Source organism: Ambystoma mexicanum, chromosome 5q (genome assembly GCF_040938575.1).
Source record: "Ambystoma mexicanum isolate Mex_15411 chromosome 5q, UKY_AmexF1_1, whole genome shotgun sequence".
In the NCBI taxonomy this organism is placed as follows: domain Eukaryota; kingdom Metazoa; phylum Chordata; class Amphibia; order Caudata; family Ambystomatidae; genus Ambystoma; species Ambystoma mexicanum.
This window is the reverse complement of record NC_090933.1, coordinates 692,093,199-692,115,712: the sequence shown is the minus strand read 5'-3', so window position 1 is coordinate 692,115,712 and position 22,514 is coordinate 692,093,199. Positions and strand designations below refer to the sequence as shown.

Below are 22,514 nucleotides of genomic sequence, written 5' to 3'. Positions count from 1 at the left end.
AACAAGGTGCGTTTAAAGACATTAGGGAACTTTAATACTCACGTGCCATTACTCCTTTCCACATCTAAACCCAGTGGGTATTCCGACACCCTGCAGCCGCCCCGAACTTGTACCTGCAAAATAAAAAGACAGTTAAAGCGCATCATGAAGCAGGCAACAAGCGCTTACTTACGTGCTTCCAGGCGCTTCTATTCATCACACGGGCTACCTCTTCAACTCACTTCAGCCCGCCATCTGCCATCGCCGGAACCCTGCAAAACAAGAGACATCATTACTAAAGACTTTAAAGACATTAGAATTACTCGAAACTTACCGTTCGTGCAGTAAACGACGGACAGCAGTCCTCTGAAGTCAAGAGGCCTGCTCCCCTTATCCAGTGAAGAAACTGGTTACAGCACCCTGCCTCGAGGCAGATGGAGAGCACGGCGTTCACTTACCTAAGGTGAGAGCGTTAACCTTTGGGGTTCTACAGGACAAGAGAAAGGGAAGAAGAGAGAGACATTCAATAACCCAGTTCATTAATCCCACATTTTCTATCTGCAGACATCTTACCCTTCGAGCCAGTCATACAGTGCACAGAGGTCCAGCCCAAAGAGCCAGCCGTGTGTTACACTTCACCTTTGAAGATACGGTATACGCCCAGTCAAGACCGGCGCCTCTACGGGAATCAGGTGAGCGTTACAAAATCCTGCCCATGGATGGAGTCCAAGGAATAGTGTCTCACAAAAGTATGGACAGAGGCCCATGTAGCTGCTTTGCAAATATTGTGAATAGGAACTCCCCTCTGCAGAGCAGTGGAGGCAGCCACACCCCTACTAGAGTGAGCCCGTAAGCCCACTGGAGGGTCCTTTCCCGCCAAACGGTAACACTCATAGATCGTCAAAATTATCCATCTAGACAAGGTCTGTTTGGAAACAGCCTGACCCAAGCGCCTTCCAGCATAACCAACAAAGAGCTGATCATCCACTCTGACCCGGGACATCCGTGAGAGATAGAAACTCAACGCTCTTCTAGGTTCCAACCTATGGAGCCTCTCCTCTTCCTTACCAGGATGTGGAGGAGGATAAAACGCTGGAAGGATCACCTTCTGGATCAAATGGAATTCCGACACAACCTTCGGAAGAAAAGAAGGCCGCACCCACAGGACAACCCTGTCCTTATGGAACACATTAAAGGGTGGCTTGGCGGAAAGTGCCTGCAACTCATGCGCTCTGCGTGCAGAAGTAACCGCAACTAAAAATACAGTCTTAAAGGACAACAGTCACAGCGGACAAGAATGTAAGGGGTCAAATGGAGCTCCCATTAGGAGCTTGAAAACCGAATTCAAATCCCATCCCGGCACCTGGAAAGGAGATGGTGGAAACACATTAGTTAGCCCTTTTAGAAACTGAGAAATCAAAGGGATCTTAAAATAAGAACATTCCTCAGACGAGCGCTTAAATATGGACAGCGCCGCCAGGTAACCCTTAATGGTACCCACTTGCAGGCCCTTGTGGGCTAAAGAAAGCAAAAAAGACAAAACCAAAGGAATAGAACATTGGAAAGGATCCACATTCTGTACCCTGCACCAGTCACAGAACTTTCTCCAACGGCAACGGTACAGGGATTTCATTGCGGGCCTTCTGGCCGTAAGCAACACCTCCATCACGTCTTCGGGGAGGTCCCAATCCTTATACCTCAACCTTTCAGATACCAAGCATGAAGGCTGAGAGATTTGACCTCTGGATGGAGAACCGACCCCCCTCCCATGAGAGCAGATCGTCTCGGTAGGGAAGACGGCGTGGAGGGCAGATGGAAAGGTCTGAGTACCACGCTCTCCTGGCCCATGCCGGGGCAATGAGGATCATCCGGTAACCGAACCTCCCTAACCTCTGCAACACTTGCAGAATGACTGGGACTGGAGGAAATGCATACAGCAATAGGAAGGACCATTCTACTATGAACGCGTCCCCTAACGCTCCTCTTGGAGGAAATTCCCACAAGCAGAATCTTTCGCACTTCCGGTTGACACTGGTGGCGAAGTAATCCACTTGTGAGGTTCCCCAAAGGGCGAAGATCTCCAACAGAACTTCCTGTGCCAGCTCCCACTTGTGAGAGACCGTGCTCTTCCTGCTCAGAGCGTCCGCCGCCGTGTTTTCGTCTCTGGTCAGATGAAATGCTGAGATCGAAATTTCCTGCTGGATGGCCCTGAACCAGAGCTGCATCGCCTCCCTGCACAACGGAAGTGACCCTCCCCTCCTTTATTGTTGAGGTAGTGCATGGCCACCGTATTGTCCGTCATAATCAGGACACTCTTCCCCCGCACAGATGGCAGAAAAGCCTTCAGGGCTAGCCCGACAGCCCGCAGCTCTAACAGATTGATGTGGAGTCTGGACTCCGACGGAGACCAACGGCCACTGGCTGTCAACTCGTTGGCATGAGCTCCCCAACCCGTGATGGATGCGTACATCACGATCGTCACCTCCAGCCAAGGTTGCCAAAATTGAGCTCCCTTCATCAGATTGCCTTCAACGGCCCCCCACAGAAGATCCTGTGCGACCGAGGGCGGAATCTGAATGGGATCCCACATCCTGCCAGAGAAGGGGGCCACTGCATCTTGAGAGCCCACTGCACAGATCTCATACGCAGCCTGGCCTCTGGCACCAGGAAAATGCAGGATGCCATGAGGCCGAGCAACCTCAAGAACTCGAACGCCAGGAGACTCTGGGCATGCTGAAATTTGTCCACCACCTGCAGGATGTGATGAGCCCTCACCTGGGAGGCAAACACTGCCCCAGGGATGTGTCAAGCACTGCTCCGATGTATTGGAGCCGTTGGGTAGGTGTTAAATGGGACTTCTTTAAATTGAGGGAGAAGCCCAGCTTGTGAAGGGAGTGGCAGGGGACGAACAGATGATCTAGTGCTTGTTCGGGAGAGCATGCCCGGATCAACGAATCGTCCAGGTAGGGGTAGACGTGAGTCCCCCCTTTCCTGAGAAATGCTGCCACCAACACCATCAGCTTGGTTAAGACCCTCGGGGCGGAGGTCAGTCCAAACGGCAGGACCCGAAACTGAAAATGCGAGTCGCCAACCGCGAACCTCAGGTACTTCCTGTGCTTGGGATGAATCGGCACATGAAAGCAAGCATCCTTGAGGTCGAGAGACACCAACCAATCCTGAAGCTGAATGGCCTGGAAGACATGAGAAAGTGAGAAAGAGTTACCTACTTGAACTTGACCTTCCTGTGGAGCTTGTTCAGCCAACGCAAGTCCATGATGGGTCTCAATCCCCCGTCTTTTTTTGGGATACAAAAATAAGGGGAATACCATCCCTTGTTCCTCTCTACTACAGGCACCAGTGCTATGGTTGCCTTTCTCCAGCAGGGATAGGATTTCCTGTGCAAGGAGCGGATCCGGATGTTTCAAAGAGAGCTTCCCCGGTGGATTGCTGTAAGGCCTCTGCCGGAAGGGAAGACAGTAGCCGTGGGTTATGATCTCCAGAACCAACACATCTGGAGTAATTGCTCGCCATTCTCCAAGATGCTGCGCAACTCTGCCCCCAACCGGCGAACCATGGAACATGGCCTCATGACTGAGCTGACGTGGCTGCAGCAGTGCCTGAGGGCAAAGAGGCAACTGCCCGAGTGGCTTTGACACCTCGAGTACCTTGCTTTCCACCTCTGGGACTCCTACGGTGGCCCCTTTGACTGGCAGCTCCTCTCGATCTACCAAAGGTAGAGTAGTACCGAAAGGAACCCCCCCCCATTGCTGTCCGCTAGGACGAAAAGGTGGAGGTTGACGTACTGCAGCGTTCAAAGACTTTGCTGCAGCTTTGGAGGTCTGCAACCTCTCAAGGCTCTCGTCAGCCTTGCTGCCAAAGGGGTGCACCCCATCAAAAGGCATGTTGAGAAGCTGGGATTGCACATCAGGAGCAAACCCCGACTTGCGCAACCACGCAAACCTGCGTATCACGGTGCTCGCAGCCATGGACCGGCTGACACAGTCTGCCGCATCCAAACCCGACTGAACGGATTCACACATGGCATCCTTTCCGTCTTGCATGAGGGCTAGAAAACCATCCCGTTCTTCCTCTTCGGGAATATGCTCAGCCGCCAAAGATGCACAATTCCACAGAGTGTGAGTCAACCTCACCAAGGCACAAACGGAGTTGGCTGCCTTCAAAGCCATACCCCCAGAAGAAAATACCTTCTTCGCCCAACCATCAAAGTGCTTATCGTCCCTATCAAGAGGGATGGTAGGGTACGCAGCCTGCTTTGTGGGGGCCGTAGCAGCCTGCACCATCAAACTCTCCAGAGTAGGGTGCGTCGACAAGTAGCAGGGGACACTACTGGCTGGGCGGTATTTTTTCAGAAGTGACTTATTCACTGCCGGGCGACTCTCCGAAGCAGTCCAAGCCGCCGCCACCCTTCTTTGCAAAGCCATGTGAAATGGCAACACCGGGTCAGTGGGTAGACCTTGGTCCAGGATGTCCGCAGATCATCCTGATCAAAATCAACAGGTGGAGCAGACAACCCCAAGTATTCAGTCACCCTTGACATGAGACACCTATAGGAGGATTCAGCATGCGTCCCAGGCTCAGGCCTGCCAAACTCCACCTCTGGAGAGGTATCAAGACCACTGGCGTCATGCAAAGACTGACGGAGTTCCTCCATCTGACTGTGCCCAGACAAAAGGTCATCAGGGACATTAGGAGGCACAACCATTTCCTCATCAGACCCTTCCTCCACCTCCGAAATATAATCCAAAGGTTGGAACAAATCCAATCTGGGAGGAGGGGCTCAAAATAAGGCCTCACAGACTTACTGAGAGCCTTCTTAGGAGTTTCCACAGCCCTCCAGGGCACCTCTAGCAAATCCTCCACAAACAGTGTCGAAGGTGCCGAGGGAATCGGTGTCAACGTCGACCGAGGCATCAACGAGGGTGGAGCCCGAGAGCGTCCTTCGACGGACACGGCGCCGGTGGCATCGACGCCTTTCTCAAAGGCTTCACAGGGTCCGACAGTCTCAATGGCGTCGAGGACCGGGAACTGGATCTGGCATGGCTACAGTGACCTTGCTTGTCTGATCGGGACCTCGACGGCTCCCGATGATCGCGCCGACTGCCCGAGCCCAAAGGCATGCGAGTGGTGGACCAAGCCCATTCCCTGCCAGCTTCTTTCCAAGGCATGGCTGGAACTGTCCCATTCGGCCGGCGACAAAGACTTGGTGGGACAAGTCAACCATCTGGCGGAGTCCTCCAACGAGGACGGGGAAAGTGACCGGTGACGGTGCTTCCTAGAGTGCCTCGAGGAGGCAGAGGAATGGCGGGAACCACTCCAAGACCAAGACCCCCTGGATTTTTGCTGACGTGGAGAGTCACCCCTTCGAGTCATCGGTCGAAAGCCCAGCGGACTTCGATTTATGGGGCTTAGACACCCTACCTACCTTTAATTTCTTCTTACGTTCCCGCAAGGCCTTAGACATCAGCGACTGGCAATCATTGCAGTCGTCGGTTGTGTGGCTTTCGCCGAGGCACCAGAGGCAGATGTCGTGCGGGTCTGTGATGGACATTTTTTAACCATTTTTTAAAGCCCGACTTCAGGGTAGTAGAACAAGAAGACTTCACTATCGAAGAGAAGAATCGAGCGCGCCGAGATTCCGAAGCAAACACGTTTGCAGAAAAAACAGAACTTAGGCCATGGGTGCCGTGCAGCCTATATATAACATCCGGTGACTTCGACCCTCAGCGGAGGTCCTCAAGGAACAACGTATCAATGTCATTGACGCAGGACGCCCTCTGCCGAAAATGTTCTGAAGCAGCACAGCTGTGGTCATTACCTGTCATAGATGTGAAATACGTCTGAGGACACAATCCCCTCGAACCCAATGTTGACCCTCTGCAAGCCATTATTTGAGCATGTTTGACACCAAGCGAACTATCAGGACAATTTGACACTGCCTTTGGCACTCATTGTTCTTCGAGTCACTGTTTGCCTATTTGGTTTTGTTTGCTGCTGCACAGTGCCAGCTTAAACATATTGTTTCCTTGGCTGGAACCAACTAAGTACCGCTGCTTGCATTACTCAAGTTCCTGTCCAAAGAACCAGCCTCCTCATCGCCGGTCCTGTAAGTTGATCAACCCAACCCTAGTATCTCCCAAACTGTGACTGCTGAGCCCTGCAAAGAATCGACTTGCCTGCACATTCCGGCACCAGCTCATCTGCCATGAATCCTCAACTGCCGGACCGAACCTGGTGACTGCCCGATTCTCACAGCTCTAAGAGATGATTCGGGACAGCAGCCACTTGCCGCTGGACCAACACGACTGCTGCATCTTCAAACTGAAGAGAACCTAAAATCAATGCCAAGAAGCCTGGTTCGACGCTGTCAAACCACCAAGACTGTTGCAAATGTATTATTTACTTTGAGCCCTAGAGGATGGATATTATTATTATTATTTGTATTGTATTTATTGAGCATGGACCCTGCTTTCAAGAAGCAATGACACGCTTTACATAAGGTATACAACAATACAGATACACAGCGGCGCTCTTTACAGAGGTAAAACAACAGTACAGATACATAACGGAGCGCATTTCAAAGGTAACAACATTACAGGTCATTTTAATCCTGTTTCCAACCTCGAGAAGATATCCTTAGAACATTGTGGTCTTTTTTGGCTTTTCTCCCCTTGCCTCGTTACCCAGAGTGCTGCAACTTTTCTATCTTTGCATATTCTGTGTCCTTTCTGCAGGGGTGAGTTTGTACAGTTTGTTATTATTGTACATGGTGTCTGTGAGTCAAATATATATTTGAATAGAACTTTCATTGGACATTCCTTTTTTTGAACTGTTATACTTCACTGTTTAGGTTTCTATGGCACCACATTCACACCCCACTTGAGAGCAAATCCTCGGCCCAAATCATAGAAAGGAGAAGGAGGTATATCTCTTGACTGAGATTATTTTATCTCTATGATTGTGTTGGCTTTTGGTTTGTAGGGGTGTGAGGACTGAGTGGGCGTTTTTGCCTCTACTCATCCTTGTACTCCTACAGGGCAGAAGTCAGTTCGTTAGAGTCACTGTTTGGAATGCCAAGCTAAGACCTATCCAGATAAACACCTCCAGATAATGAATACCGTGCTTACCTAAGCTACGCCAAGATCAGAGTCACTCTCATAGATGAGAAATGCAATTAATTTGATCTCTTCTACATGCATAGTAACAGGCACTTCTGATGTGCCACTGCCAGTGCTGAGACCAGCAAGCTCTTGTCTTAGGCCTGTTGCTCTCATTCCCATATCTGATTTATAGCTGATATCAGCTGGAATGTCTTGGGAATAAGGCACACTGAACTTCTCTTCCTCATAAGTCCCTGAAAACAGAGACTATGTTTCTCACACGGCAGCCGTGGGACTAAACCTTCCCTTTTCTAAGGCGTAAACGCAAGATTCTTGAAAATGGCCTTGGCATGACCACTCCAGAACAATCCAAGACATTATCATGACGTTGTGGCCAAATAAAAACAAATCCCATCATTCCACGAGTAGCAGTATTTTAGATGGTGAACACATTGTACCTACCCACCTGTCTTGTAAGATATGTTTTAGGGTAGCAGATCATAGGAGGAAGGAGAGAGGAGATGATTGTTCAAGTCAGAGGCTTCAGCTCTAATTCTTCTGATATGAGTTTGGCCTTGTTCCTGAATGGTGGTGTGTTACTTTTGGTATCCCGCTGGGATGGATACGGGAAGGAAGAGTTGCCAGTGGGGACATAGAATCAGAATTGCCCTTTCGGGAGGATGGAGTCAGGAAACTTTGCTGTAGAAGATTTAGTCTAGCGACTTTTCCAACCACATTTGATTTTGATGTGTGCAGCACCTGTGGATTTCTGCTGGCTTTTTACAACAGCAAATTGGTTTCGTTGTAATGTTCGTGCCATGGGCCTCCCATCACTGGTCATTTCCCATGTGGGCTGATAAAAGTGACTGGAAGCCATTACCTTGGTAGTGGAGGCAGCCCACAGCACCGGATTTAGATGATCCTGAGAGTTGGCCATAACCATTTTACATCTCCGGTCAAAAATGCATTTCATCTGTTTACACAAGTAAATTGCGTAACTGGAGCTGGCCTTTTTAATTGTAAAATAGGAAATGACATGCACTGACTTTTTCCATTTTGGGATTGATTCATGAGTTACATGAAGCCAACATTATGCTTAATTGTGCAAGCATACCTAGTAAGCAAACAAGTAAAATAAGAATGATTAGATCTAATGTGAAATTGGCACAATCCTGAGATGGTCACGATTATTGTACTGTATCTCTTGGAGTCATAGATTCTTGTTTTCTACATTCCTGAAATAAAGCGAGTTAATAATATAACTACATGTTTGCAGAGAGCACAAAGAATGGCGTTACACTTGAATATTATCAACAATTCAATGTCCATGACATACAAAGTTATCTCAATAACTTTGTATATCAATAGCGCCTGTGGGTGCATTTTCTTGAGAGAGTAAACAAGTTTCAATCGAGATTGGAATGAATAAAGCTAATCATATTAGTTTATTTTGAAGTGTTCTTGGCAAATATGCAAGGGCCTTGAATACTTCATTTAAAAAAGACAATCGGCCGGGTTTCTTTAGTTGCGTCTGATCATCCACTGTCATAGAAGACTTCCTGCAGAATATCAACCTATCAAACCTTTCTTTCATTCTTGCTCGACTCCCACTCACTCTCTCTGACAGTCTCACATCATCCAGTCAACAATACTTGCTCGGCCCAGACACACGAGCATACTTTGGTGTACTACCTCAAAGGGTACCAAACCCGCAGTGGCATCTGGTGCAAACCTGAATGCGACCTCCCTCTTCACGATCTCTCCTACCCATTTAACAATCGGAATTTATCAACATGGAGATGGCATTCATCATTCGGATCTACGTGATTTGTCCGCGGGCAAATTACCCGCGACGGAAATGTTTGCATGGGAAATGTACGCAATCCAAAATGTTCGTACATTTCCCATGCAAACATTTCCATTACAAATCACACAGATTCAAACACACACCCTCACACACACCCTCACTAACACCCCCAGACCCATATTTACCTTTCCTTCAGACGCGTGATCGGGAACCGGCGCCGCAGGGTCCTTTCCTTTTCTTTTTTTCTTGCTCGGTGAGCTGCAAGGGTGTCCCTGCTACACCCCGCTCAGTATAACGTATACTATAGAGAGTGGGGTGTTGCGGGGGACACCCCCCCAGGCCCATACCAACCCCACCGAAACACCTAAACACATACCACGAAAAGTTCGAACCTTTGGTAGTTAGAACTTTTCGTGGTGTGTGTTTTGGGTCTTTTGGTGGGGTTGGTAATTTTTATTCTGACATTTCGTCCTATTCCCATCATTCAACAGAAGACCCACCTGACTACCCCTTCCATCTCAAGGTGGTAAAATTATGGTTTGCACTGGTCTAGACCACATAGCCATAAAACCTCTCCATCTCATTGGGCGTCAAATGGACACCATTGTCACTTAGTATTTATATTGTGAAATCCTTCCCTTTGGATGATAGCATCCAAAAATCATGCTACTGCTAGTGTGTCCGCCTAAGCTACTGCTCAAGTTTCAGCCATTTGGGAAACTGATCTACTAACACCAGGAACATTTCTTTTGCCCATATTTGGCAGTAACAGGGCCAAGCACTTCAATGGCAATGAATTTACCAGGCCAACTTTGGAAGTTCTATTGTCCAAAGAGATTGAACTACAGTCATGATTGTCTTGTCACTTTCCTCCACAGGACAAAACCTTTCACCATCTTCTCTAAATGCTGGTGTTCACCAGGCCATCAATAGTTCCCATTAAGTCTCCCTTTCCTATTAGTCGTGACCTATCTGGCAGCTGTCCAGAAATGCCTTTCAAACCTGAAATGTATGTACTGGTTTGCTACTTTTCCCATGCATCTCCCCATTGGTGCTGATCTCCTTCTTGACCTTAAGGAATTTTCTCACTTCATCTCTTTCCCACATTAATGTTAATGACCAGCCCCTTCTCACATATGCACATACCTGTTTAAATATTTAATTATACAGCATGACTTGACTCAAGTTGATTGTGCCCACTGCCATCTCCTCAAAACTAAACAAGTATTCCTCTGCAGCTTCTAAATACTTCCAGCTCCTTTGCCAGGAATAATCAAATCATAGGTTAATAGGCAGTTCTCACTATGAGCTTACCAGCCACAGGACGATTTGGAAGTGATTTAAAGCACAAATGCAACCTAACACATCCTTCGCTAACACAGAATACCTTTGCTCTGCCCAAAGGAGTGCACACAAGTCAAATGCTACTATCCCAGAACAATGTCATGATATATCTGGCATCTGTCATTCCTAAGTATTTACATCCACTGCCAAAGTGTCCCAGCACGGGTGCAGAAGCAATAGCTTTTTATATGTTTTCAAATTCTTTTATTGGCACTCCCCATCCCACGCAAACTCCAAGTCCTCAGTACACAGATTCCTCATGCGCTTAGTGTAGTTTGTGAAGTGCCCGATACAATTGCGGTAATGTTCCACCAAGCCACAAAAATAACATACTTCTACTATTCTGCATTTCCTTCATGTTCTTAATGGCCATTACCAGACTTTCTGTAGACTTCACCCCCCTCAGAACTGAACTCATGTCCTAAGTAGCTGATCCTCTCTATCCTCTCTATCCTGAACGCACACTTCTCCATCATTAATGTAAAATCTGCATCCTAGAGTGTTTCTAGCATGCTCTGCAGTCTTTGATCATGCGCTACAGCAGTACTACGCCAGATAAGTATGTAAAACTGAAAGAAACATCTACCATCGGTTCTCACAACCATTGTGTGCCTGGCCATCTGAAAAATGGAAGCCTCTGATACCAAATTGAAGGGCATGCACCTAAAACTCAAATGTACCTTTGGCATTATAAACGTGGTAATACCTTAAGATGAGGGAAGCTGCTTAACTTGATGGAAGACCCTTGGTGGCAAGATATATTCCAAGGTTAAGGAAAGATTTTAGGTCTTCCTTTGAGATAATGGTGGACAGCTATGTAGACGAAATTCCTTTTGGCGAAATTCCTTTTGGGCTGGAACCCATGTACCTCACTGATCTTCCTGAGGAATGTTTCTCGGAGGATGCAATGTTACAGAACCTGACTACCGATCTCCAAGAGTCAAGTGGACTAGACACTTCCCATGAAGTTGATCTCTATTTATTTACTATTTTTATGTATTTATTTTTTGTACACCCAAACCATATCACGGCATAGTTGCAGACATCTTACTTATCAATTAATGGCATAGGGAAGAACATTGTGTACAGAGAATGTAGAGAGCGGAAACAATAAGTTACAGATAGAGACACAGGGAATGTTGTTACACAATAAAAAGTAGGAATTGTATAGGAAGCTATCATTCTCGATTATCTAATGTAGGAGGTAGCTCCTAATGTTGGGTTGATGTTGACAGATTAGAATTGGTTAAAAAGCAAGACCCCCCATGCTTACCCTAATGTGACATACAGGTTTGTCACAGGGAAGGCAACTGAGGCCCTGGGTTAGGGACCCCTGACAAAACCTGTGACAGAATATGATTTGACTGACATTCTGTACAGGGGTCCAGTAAGGGAATCAGTTGTGCCTTTTCATGCAGCCTTAAAAGACTCTCTTACAGCGCTATGGCAGAAGCCCTGCTCGAGGCCAGCAGTAAAAGGGGATCTCTCAAAGAAGTACAGGCCAGTATCCCCGGACACTGACTTCCTGACAAAACACCCTAGCCCACACAGCCTGATCATCTAGGCTGCCAGATCAGGGTCTAGGTCATCGGCTTCTGCGTCTCTGCCCCTCTGATTCAAAAGAAGATGCCTGGGCAAAACAGGTCTTTGCTTCAGAAAGCATGGCACTAAAGGCAATAAACGCTTCCTGTGCATTAGCTAAATGTACACACACCTAGTTGGAAGTTCATTGAGCAGTCTGAAGAAGACATCCCGGAGGGGAGAAAAGAGAAGGGTTTCTGAACATTGTTTCAAATAGAATTAATGCACTGCACCAGGCCCTACAATATGCCTTAGATAGCTCGGATTCCCTAGGCAAGGCAATGGGCACCAGATCAGTGTTAAGGTTTAACCCCTGGCTAAGAAAATCAAATCTAGATTTGCACCAGACGTGAAAGCCAAGATGTTGGATATGCACTTTGTAGAAAAAACGATAGGGTACCTGTATGGTCTTGATCATCCAGGATATAATAACACTCCTACATGAAAAAGGATCAAGGCCAATAATGACAGACAGAGCTAACGTTAATCTATTTCCAGCCACACACTTCCAATTATGAAAATAAAATATTTATTTCTTCAATTGATTAATAAAATAGAAAGTACAGAAATGACTTTCAAATTCATAACACATCTCTTCAGTACAATGAATACATACACACCACACTATCAATACACATTCAGTCAATATCACAAAATCACATATAATACATAGGCCCCTTCTATGTACCGGGGACTAAAGATTAACAGAATTCACTACATAGCTTCTTTTCAGTGTGTCTACTTCTTCACATATTAATAGTCGACATGTGTTTCAGCCAGTTTTGTGAACCTTTGTAATGGTCTGTAGTACTGCGGCCTTTACCAGGATGGGATTGGATTGTGAATTCTACACCACTCCTTTTATTATCTTGTATTCATAGGTGCCTATATCATCCTACCCCTAAATCAGAGAGCTCTTTTGCCCTTACAAGATTTCTGCTTCACTACCATCCTGGTCATAGGATTTTACAATACAGCAGAATTCCTCTTTTCAATGAATACGAAAACACAATTCCCCAACGTGGTTGAGCAAAGGAAAAAAAAATAGTAAACTGAGGTCACGGGCGCAGTGGCATCTATTTGTTTTGATGTTGATGTCAGATACAGTCCCGATGCAGAGAACTGTTGAGAGGCTCTCATACAGCACCCCCTGGTTATGAACATTTTCTGAAGTTTTGCTGCTGGTATGATAGAAATTATTGGAGTCATTTTGAATTGGAATGATCTGCTCTGTAGGTTGTTGCTGTGTGATTTGAAAAGATTTTGTGAAGTTAACTTTCAGCTTTTTAATGTCCATGTCAGTACCCACTGTTGCCTTAAGGGTTCGTATTCTAAGTCCCTTAAAGCATAAGATGTTATGGCAAAAATGTGACCCCATGTATAGCATCACTTTTTGCACCCACATGGAATTTCTCTATTATTTGGCAGCCAGAGTTGTAGAGCAGTGAACTTAACACGTCCACTTTCTCTTCCAGCAATGGCTGCCAAATCTGGCAGGTTTCCTGGAAAAATCTATTTTCATTATGGTGGGAAACCAATGGATTCCCGTGGAACCCGCCTCACCTTTGCATCCCGCCATTGTTAATTACGAGAGGCACCTACCCTTTTCCCCACACAGTGAAAAATGTAGGTGTAATTACACTCTTGACTGTGCGTTATCACTTAGAATTTTCCCCCATGTGGCGGAAAGCTATACAAATGTGTGGCAGGCACCTTTTGCACAAAAGTGCAAAAGGACCTCTGTGTTATTTTTGATGTAAAATTAAAAGGATCCTATTAGTGTTTTGTATCAGCCCATGCCCTGCCATGTAGTAAATTCCAATTGCTGTCCCACCCACTACCGGGCCAATAACACATGAAAATCAAGATATTCTCATTCGTGTACACCACCAGAGTGGCGTGTCCAGGGAGTGGCCTTGGGTGGCACGCGATACCCCTGGAATCTGATTGGCCACCCCGTTATCCTAAACTATGATCATTATGTGTGTGTGCGCCCGTACTTCACGCCACCTCTGCATAAGTGGCGGGAGGATAGCTCAGGAGCAACAAGCTCTCTTTGGAAGCAAGACGACACGGAGCAACACAGGTTCGATTCCCAGGTTCCGCGCTTAGAAACCTCTGGGTATTAAGCGCATTATAAATAACCATTTAAATAAAATAAAAATAAATAAGTCAGTGCCCCACTTGGGCCACCCCAGTCAAAAGAGTCTGGACACGCCACTGTACTCCACCCCAACAAGGCAGAAAAAAGAGGCAGGCGATGAAGTAAAGCACACATCTCCCATGGCCCTGTCTACCATTTCAGTTTCATGCACGTGCAATTGATGTTCCTTGTTAGATCTTAACAGATGTTAATAACTGAATCTAAAAAAAGTTCTATCGGAATGCATTTCATGACACGTCTATAGAAGCCAATGCGAAACAAGGAGAAAAGAACACACCATCTCATGCCTACTTGCCTGTGCTTTCTCTTGCAGTACACAAGGAGGTTATCAAACAGAAAGAAGACCCGCTCCTGAATGTTTCCAGCAGAGATCTTCAGCAGGATGCCGTCCATTAGCATTTCAGTGCACGTATCCGTGATGTTGGAGCCCTGTCAGCGACAAGAGAAAAAAAACAGGGGGCTTTGATACGCTGGCTTGCACGAGCGAAATAGCTTTGTGAGCTGTCTCTAGAATGGACCTCGCAATCTCTTTCATCACATTCGCCCCACGACTGGGGGAACCCCGTGTGCTACGTGAACCGTGTGCACCGGCAAACCTGCATCACTAAACAATGCTGGGTTAAAAGGGAGAGGCAAACACTTTCCTAAAAAAAAGATTGCATCCAACTACAATGTTCCTTGCCACAAAATAAAAGCATTGTCAAAGTCTATAGTTATGCTATTTGTATAGTGGCAATAGTGTCTGCAGATTGAGGGATCATAGGGAGAAGGATCAAAGAGGAAGGAACACTGGGAAAGGTTGCAGGAGCACAAAAGGTGTGGACCATGAGGGAAAGGCAAAAGGAGGATTAACACTGGGGAGGGATAAAGGGGAAGATAATAGGGGGCAAGACACAGGAAGGTAAAGGCACATGACTAGTGACCTGGGACAGAGGCATTGCTGGCGGTGGCTGAGGGGACTATAACCCCGGATTAAAAGCTCAGGGGCTACAACCAAAAAGCTAGCTAGCCCTGAATGCCGATAGTCCCGACCTTAGCATTGCCCCGGATCTTTTCCAGACCTAGCAACACCCCTGCGTGGGAGGGAGTTCACAGATAAGGATCGGATGGAGGGACACCAAAGAAAAGGGGCCCAAGGTAACTAAGAGTACGGGCATTCTAAATGGTGTGCACTGGGTTAGGTATTGCAGAGAGGAATGACACAGGGTGCCTCTTGGGGCAGAGGTGTCAGAGAGGTATGCAGCTCGGGAGGTGGAGCTACATGGAGCATGGAGGGAAAGAGAGTTAAAGGTGCACAAGGACAGGGGCATAGACAGAAGGAGCCAAGAAGAAACGATGGACTCAGAAAAGACAAGACAGCAACATAGGAATGAACAGGGGCCAGGACAGAGAGGTGTCAGCACTGTGAGCGAGTGGAGGGAAGGGAAGGAATACAGAAGGAAAGGCCAGCTGACAGGGGCGTATGACGGAGGGAACGATTCAATAAAATGGCACAAGGGAGACAATACATGTGACGGAAAGAGCAATGAGAAAGAGCAAACAACAGAGTGGCCCAAAAGGCAAATCCACGTATAGGGAAGTGGTGAAGTCGAAGGGGCCCAGGAGGGCAGTGTCACAGGGGGAAGGAAGAAAGGGGCAGGACATGCTGCCGAATGGAGACTCTAGGGGCTAACAGAGTGGTAAGGAGGGAACGGAAAGGGGTCCAGAGAGAAGGTCACAGGGTGGTGTATGGAGAGATGAGGGGCATGCTGAGTGTCAGTGAGGAGGTGCAGGGAGGGGGTTACAGGAAGCAGGGCAGAGGGCAGTTCAACTATTTAACGAGCGATAAAAAGAGGTCTCCATTACATTGAAGCAGTATACTTCAAAGGTTATTCTTGTGAGTATAAACACAATGCAGTAGGAGGTTAAATCCTAACGTGCACATGTAGGAAAGTTATTGGTATTCCAGGGGGAACTGTCTGATGCTGCAGAATGTCAGCATCAACCAAGGTCATGCTTTCACCCACGTCATTCCCTCCTAGGAGATCAATGACCGCTGTCAAATGTGCAGACTACCAATGCTCTTTCCATTCCATTCTTTTCTTTTAAAATAATTATTTATTGGTATAGTTGATAAAAATCATCCTTTCAATATATACTAATAAATACAAAAGAAAAAGAAAATTCATCATTGCAAACAAATTTCTGCACATAAAACATATCACATTTAAAATTTCACAAGAAAGAACAAAAATACAAAAATAAAGATACTTCTTGATACAAATTAGGTAAAATAGACTAATTCAATCTAAATTTAGGGATAACAGCAAGTTAATCATTGAAATTCTAACACATGTTCACTGACAGCTGAATAGTCTACCCCATAAATACTCACATGTCAAAATTAGGTAATCATGAAAATGATGCTGCAAGTAGAGTATTTGTCTGTCTATTCAAGGTTTCATGCTTTTTTGAATCATGACAGAATCTGCATGTGTTGCCAGATTTAGGGATGATAATACAGTTTGCTACAACATCCTTTGTTGAACACAGATTCAACCGGAACCTTAAGAATAAACTCCTGTACCTGTAACATGGAAATTTAATAGAGTAAGATCTGGGAGTGTGAAATCTATTAGAATCAAAATGTTCAGTTTGAAAGTGGTAGTGTGTCATGCACGATTCTCCCGTGCAGATCCAGTCATATTGCCACAGTTTTTGTTTGGCTCGGGTTGGTCATTAGTAGCTCACTAGATAAATCAGCCGATTCCAAAATAGCTATTATTTTTCGTCTCCAAATTACCATAGAAAGAGGTTCAGTGGAATTCACATACGTAGATAAGGCATTTAGCAGAAAACCTAGGTTTCAAGTTGACAGACACTTCTTATATATGGGGCACAATTTCCACGCATATGAGACATTTAAAGATAGCAGGCCCAAATCATGTTGAAGATGCCCGTTCTATTCAGATCACAGATGGAGAAAGGACCATGGAGAGTTAAATTATGGTCACTATAGGGTGTGCATGTGACATTTTTGGATTTGGAAACAGAAGCACTATTCGTTTTTGGTAGGGACTGGGCCCACATCATAGGTTCAACTGAGGATGGCAAAGCCAGAGAGCTGTTTAAAATGTCATGTTTTCGTACTGGATTTTTAGAGTTCCAAGCATGTGTAATTGAATTAGTTTGCCTAGTCTGAGGCAATGCAGCGAACAGAGCAATTGACTTTATAATTTTAGATCGCCTTTCTTCTAGAGTCAGAAGTTATCTTTGCAAGGAGGCGGGGGAACATGAGAGGAGTCAATGGGTGCTATAGAAATAATTATTTGAGAAGTCGGAATATGGTTGGGAATGTTTTCTTATTGTAAAGTTCCACCTCTTGTAAAAGGTCATCTAATGGTTTGTATTGTAAGTTGACCAGACCAGCCTTGAGAGATGTAAGGTTATTGTGCTTTTTCTGCCCTTCTCTCTTTAGCCGAGCTAAGTTCGCATATTTTTTAGTAATAGCAGTTTTTGTTGTCTGAGTTTGTTTGTTCAGCAGGGTTAGTGAGTGAATGAAATGCCAGTTGCCCAACCATTTTACAGCAATAAATGATTTAATGTTTTGAGATTTGGGAAGCTTCTTCATCTTGGAAAAGATGGTAAATGCCAATAAGGCTTACCATGAGGTCGAGTGTCAGGGATCATAATGACCTGGTCAGTTGATGTTGGTAGTGTGTTGGAAGAACTTTCGCAAAGATAATCATGAAGTTGAGTATCAGAAACTGAGATAACCTTGACCGTTGATACCAATGCTGTGTTGAAGGAGCCTTTAGGGGTTGGCACCACACCCTCTAATGGTATCTCTCTGTGATTATCCTGAGCTATTAGGATTCTGTTAATCTTCTTCCGATTGGAAGTGTCAGTAACAGGAGGTCTGGGAGTTCATTTTCGTGTCTAGGTCTTCATAAGGTTTGGTCAGGGATAGAAGAGCTGTATTCATGGCACTAAGAGTGAGTTCAATGAAAGGAGCAGTAGAGGCGCTAGGAGACATGGATTGGTTAGGTCACATGAAGCCTGTCATTGTAGGGGTAGGGTTTGCAAAGGAAAGTGAGAGAGAACTGATGAGTTATGTGTGGAGTTTGAAAACACGACTGGGGATTGCGATTAATTGGTTGTGGAGGGATGGGGCGGTGAGGCAAGGGCTGACAGAGAGGGCATGTTTGCATGTGAAGGGGGAGAAGCATGGGACGCATTATCAGAAAGGTTGGCAGCGTCATCGTTCAAAATGGTTTCAACCTCTACATTTTGAACAGCGAAAATTTGATTATATTCAAAAGTTTCTAAGGGGCTTGGAGATGGTGATGTACAATTGTGCACCTGGGCTACAATAACAGTGTCACTACAGCCATCGGAGGTTGTGACATTAAAGTTTGATAACACTTGTGCGGGCATAGCTTCGAGGTGAAGGCACTGGCCCTCATTCCGAGGTTGGTGCTAGTCATGGCGCTATTAGCGCCATGACTAGCACCAATACCGGTACCGGCAACGACTTGGTGGTATGGGGACTTACCGGTCCAGTCCAACCTTGGTGGCACTGGTAAGTCCCCATTTGTAAAGCCATTCCCCATTCCCATTTGAGCCCCCATAGGGCTAAATGGGAAGGGGGAAGGCGTCAATAAAGGTACCGCAAATTGCGGTATCGTTATTGACCCCGGTATCCCTTTGCGGGTCCCATCCTTAACGCCTGGTAAAACCAGGCGTTAAGGGAAGGACCCGCAAAGGGACCTCGGAATAGGGCGCAAAGCGATTACCGGCACCGGTGTCATTACCGGTGGCCGGTATCCCTTTGCGCCCACCTTGTAATGAGGGCCACTGACTACAAAGTAAAGCCAGCCGCCAGTAAAGAGTCTGGTGGAGTGCACAGATCAACTAATATCAGGCTAATACTAGAACAATCAGGTAGCTGGGCAGTCATTTTAGAAGCGGAGGCATTGGTTGGAAGTCTGCAGATCAATTTAGCAGATGTCTCCGAAACGCAAAATCCACGGATGTCAGCTGTTACAAACTGCGAGCAAAGTCGCGTGGTGGAACTTCAACTCCAGATGAAATTTAAGGTATTTATTACTCACTGCAGAGTGCGTTTTGACTAATCGAATAACTTGGAGTTTTCCTTTGCTGGGGGCATCGCTGTTTTAGCGAGTAAATGGCAGACATGGGAATGCAAAAATATGCCTTGCAAAGATATTGTTACTAACAAGCAGCAGAGATTTAGCAGAATTTAAAATTAAAACAATAATAAAAGAGGGCTCTCACTAGCAAACAGCAAACAGTTACAGAAGCAAAACAGCACTTTTAACAAGCACTTCCAACAAATGCGGCCTCCATTAATATGGGGCTTCTGGGGGAAGTGGGCAGAGACAAGATACTTGAAACAAAATTGCTCAGACTATACCAGTATTATGCCTAAAGAATAAAGGAGAAAAATGTCCAATTAGAAAATTCAAAGCAGTTTTCAATGCAAATAGTCCACAAACGCTGGAGGGTGATATGTTCACAGTTTTACTGCCGGACTCTTCTTTTGAAGAGCACTGGAGCCGGGATAGCCAGGGACAGCAAAACAGCACTTGTCACAAGCACTTCTCACAAATGCGCATGCGCACGCCCACCATGCTGGTTTGATGTGGCTGATGAATCGCGCTGGCCTTTAAACTATGGGTACGTTTTCGACAATTTACAATGAATAGACTACAATTTGGCAGATTGAATTCTATCCGCAATTGCAAAGCAGCAGAGGTATCGTTTTAGTTTAATTATGGTATCTCTATATTTGAATAATATGATAAATGGTCCTTTGGATACTGGATAGACATAGGTGTTTCTTCCTTTCTTTAATTTCAGTAATTGAACAACCGTAAGGGTTTTTCCACCAGGTCCAAAACCTGTCTGGTAAGTTCTAATTTTCATCTCTTTACTTTGTCTCAGGAAGACTGGTTTGCAGGTGAACGACAAGTGATCAATTTCAATAATTGCTGAAATAAAATGCATTTGACTTTTTTTGTAGAGATACTCTTCAATTTAAGAAGAATTAAGGTATTTGAATGCTTATTAGTGACCGGACTCCTTTTGATGCACATATATGGTGTTTAGAATATTTTCTGATATGCAGCAATTAATTGTGATTTTTCTTTTCTTCTCTTTTCCTCTTCTTTTGCCCTTAATGTGTTATCTTCTGACCATATGAATATGGCAACAATTTCTGGTAACATACATATACACCTGCATTCGGAAAAATCCATGTTCTCATTGATAATTTGTGGACATATGTACAACCGCCTGTCCTTGTCTTTTCTGCTTGATATTTGGGCTGTGATTATTTATGTCCGATGTACAATCAATTGTTTTGTATGATATTTCATGCCATATTATAAATCAGCCTCAGATGAAGAGCGCTTTGCTCAAAACATGTGTCAGACTGACCCTTGAGTGAATAAACTGAATGCAAGTAAGCGTGCAAATTTGGAACTTTTGGTGCAGTGTCACTGTTTCTGTTCGGATCTGGTTGGATAATAGTCCACTGTGTAGCTCAAGGTTGTGCGCCAGTCGGTTGGTTGGCTTGTTGGCAATTGCTGTTAGTGGCGGCTGTTCCACAAGCCCAACCGGGCTAACAGCAACTGCCAACAAGCCAACCAACCAACTGGCGCACAACCTTGAGCTACCCTGTGGACTATTATCCAATCATCCTTCTAGTCACTAGAATCAAAATGCTTAGCAAAATAACAGAAGTATAGGGGTCCGGAGAGGGGCAGCCTAAAGGAAACAAGCTGTACAGCCTGGGCCAGAGATATGGATGGACACCCAAACACCTTGTAGCTCACTGCAGTTACACTGGAGCGACTCTTTGGCTTAAGGTAAGTTCTACCTTTAGCCCCACAGTACCTTAGGTTAGAAGAAGCAGACGTTGCTGGATTATCTCCTGTGTAAAAGTGACAGACCCTGTCTCCTGATTCCTCGGTCTGGTGACGAAAAGAAGACTCTGAATGGGTTGTCACACCAGCAGTCGCGAGAGAGGACCCGTGGCCCAGATTTCTTCAGTCTCCTTGTTCGGTCTGCGGTTGTGCCTTTTTATCAGCTCCAACAATGGACGGTTATTGCCTAGTCGATCTTCTTCAATTCTGTAGTTCTGCACTCTGGTGAGGGGACTTAGATGAGTGGGATCATGCTTCTGGAGGTCCAACTGAAGCTCACCAAAATTCTGGATGGATTCTGCCTTGCACAGATGTTGCACTGCAAATGGGTGGGAAGTCTCCTGGTCTTCGCGGTTTGCCGCCCTGGAAGGTCACAGCCCCTCAAGACATGGCTCAATTTGTAGTTTGTCCTGCGCCTGGTTGTTCCCACCAGCCAAAGAGAATGAGTCATCCTCTTTGGAGATCCTCTGTTGTAAATTGGTGTCAGGTCAGCAGTGGTCGCTTCACAAATACTGGAAGGCTCTATAGGCATCTCTGGTCATCTTCAGCTTGGGATCTTCTGTTCTAATGGTCAACTTGCCTTGTACCTCCAGGACCTCGCCTTATATTTGGTTTTCCTGCTCACTCCTCTGCAAACTCTCTAAGCATTTTACAGAAGTAGGCAGGTGGCTGTTTAATCAGGTCACTCAGCTCCCAAGTGGGAATTGGTTCCATTCAGGCACTCTGGCAGACACAGGGCAGGGGAGTGTTAATCTCTTCCCCCACTTCCTGCCTTCGCAGACACACTGGAGCCTAAGTGGAGATACCCAAGGGATACAGCCAAAGGCAAAACACACACAAAGATCTCCCTCTCCCAGAATGGTAGAAGAATAGATAACAAAGGACAACCATACGAGAAATGGTGAAAAAAGAAAGGTGCTGCCATGTTAAAACATAGGTGATCCGATGGTGCACAACCGGGACTGTGAATACAGCCTGCGGTAAAATAGTTGGTAGAACATGTCCACTGTCACCAGCCATAACCCTAGGGTTTCCAATGTGGCTAGAAAGTCACAGGAGTAGAGAGAAGGGGGATTATCGCTCGACATAATGTGGTGTGTGCTAATCACTCATAATATAAGGATACAAAGTATCCCTCCATCCTTAGGAACAGTAGTTAATCTCAAAGGAGAATCCAGATGATTCCCAAAACATTGCACAAAGGGTGCTGTGTGCTATAAAAGTAAACACATATGCCTTTAAAGAGATATGGAGGAAAACAGACTCCATGGAAAAAGGTAAAATACAGAGAACAGAGTTCCAAAAGTCAGAGCAAATAAGAATGCAAGATGGGAAAAGGGATCCCCTCATTCAGGATAGAAAGAAAAAGGTAAGTATAAAATAAGCATAAAACGGACACATCTCCTTAACTGCTGGCTTTGCCAATTCTTGTTTTTACCTGGACTTCAGTAAAGATATGCATAGTCCTTATAAATTGAGTGGCTGAAGGCACTCCTGGTTAGGACATCTTTGAGAAAACACTGGTAGGCACTTTCAATGCACAGTTTGATGGCAGGGCTTCGTTGAAGCAAGCTCAAATGGTTCCCATGAGG

At 45.7% G+C, this 22,514-nt stretch overlaps 1 protein-coding gene across 1 annotated transcript in view; it reads right to left on the bottom strand.

Annotated features, from left to right (window-relative positions):
* PREX2 (phosphatidylinositol-3,4,5-trisphosphate dependent Rac exchange factor 2) overlaps positions 1-22,514 on the bottom strand; it is a 1,458,907-nt gene that overhangs the window by 1,007,690 nt on the left and 428,703 nt on the right. Inside the window, exon 8 of the mRNA XM_069621155.1 lies at positions 14,289-14,422. Coding sequence (XP_069477256.1) covers positions 14,289-14,422 — 134 coding nt within the window. The remainder of the gene's footprint in view (positions 1-14,288; positions 14,423-22,514) is intronic.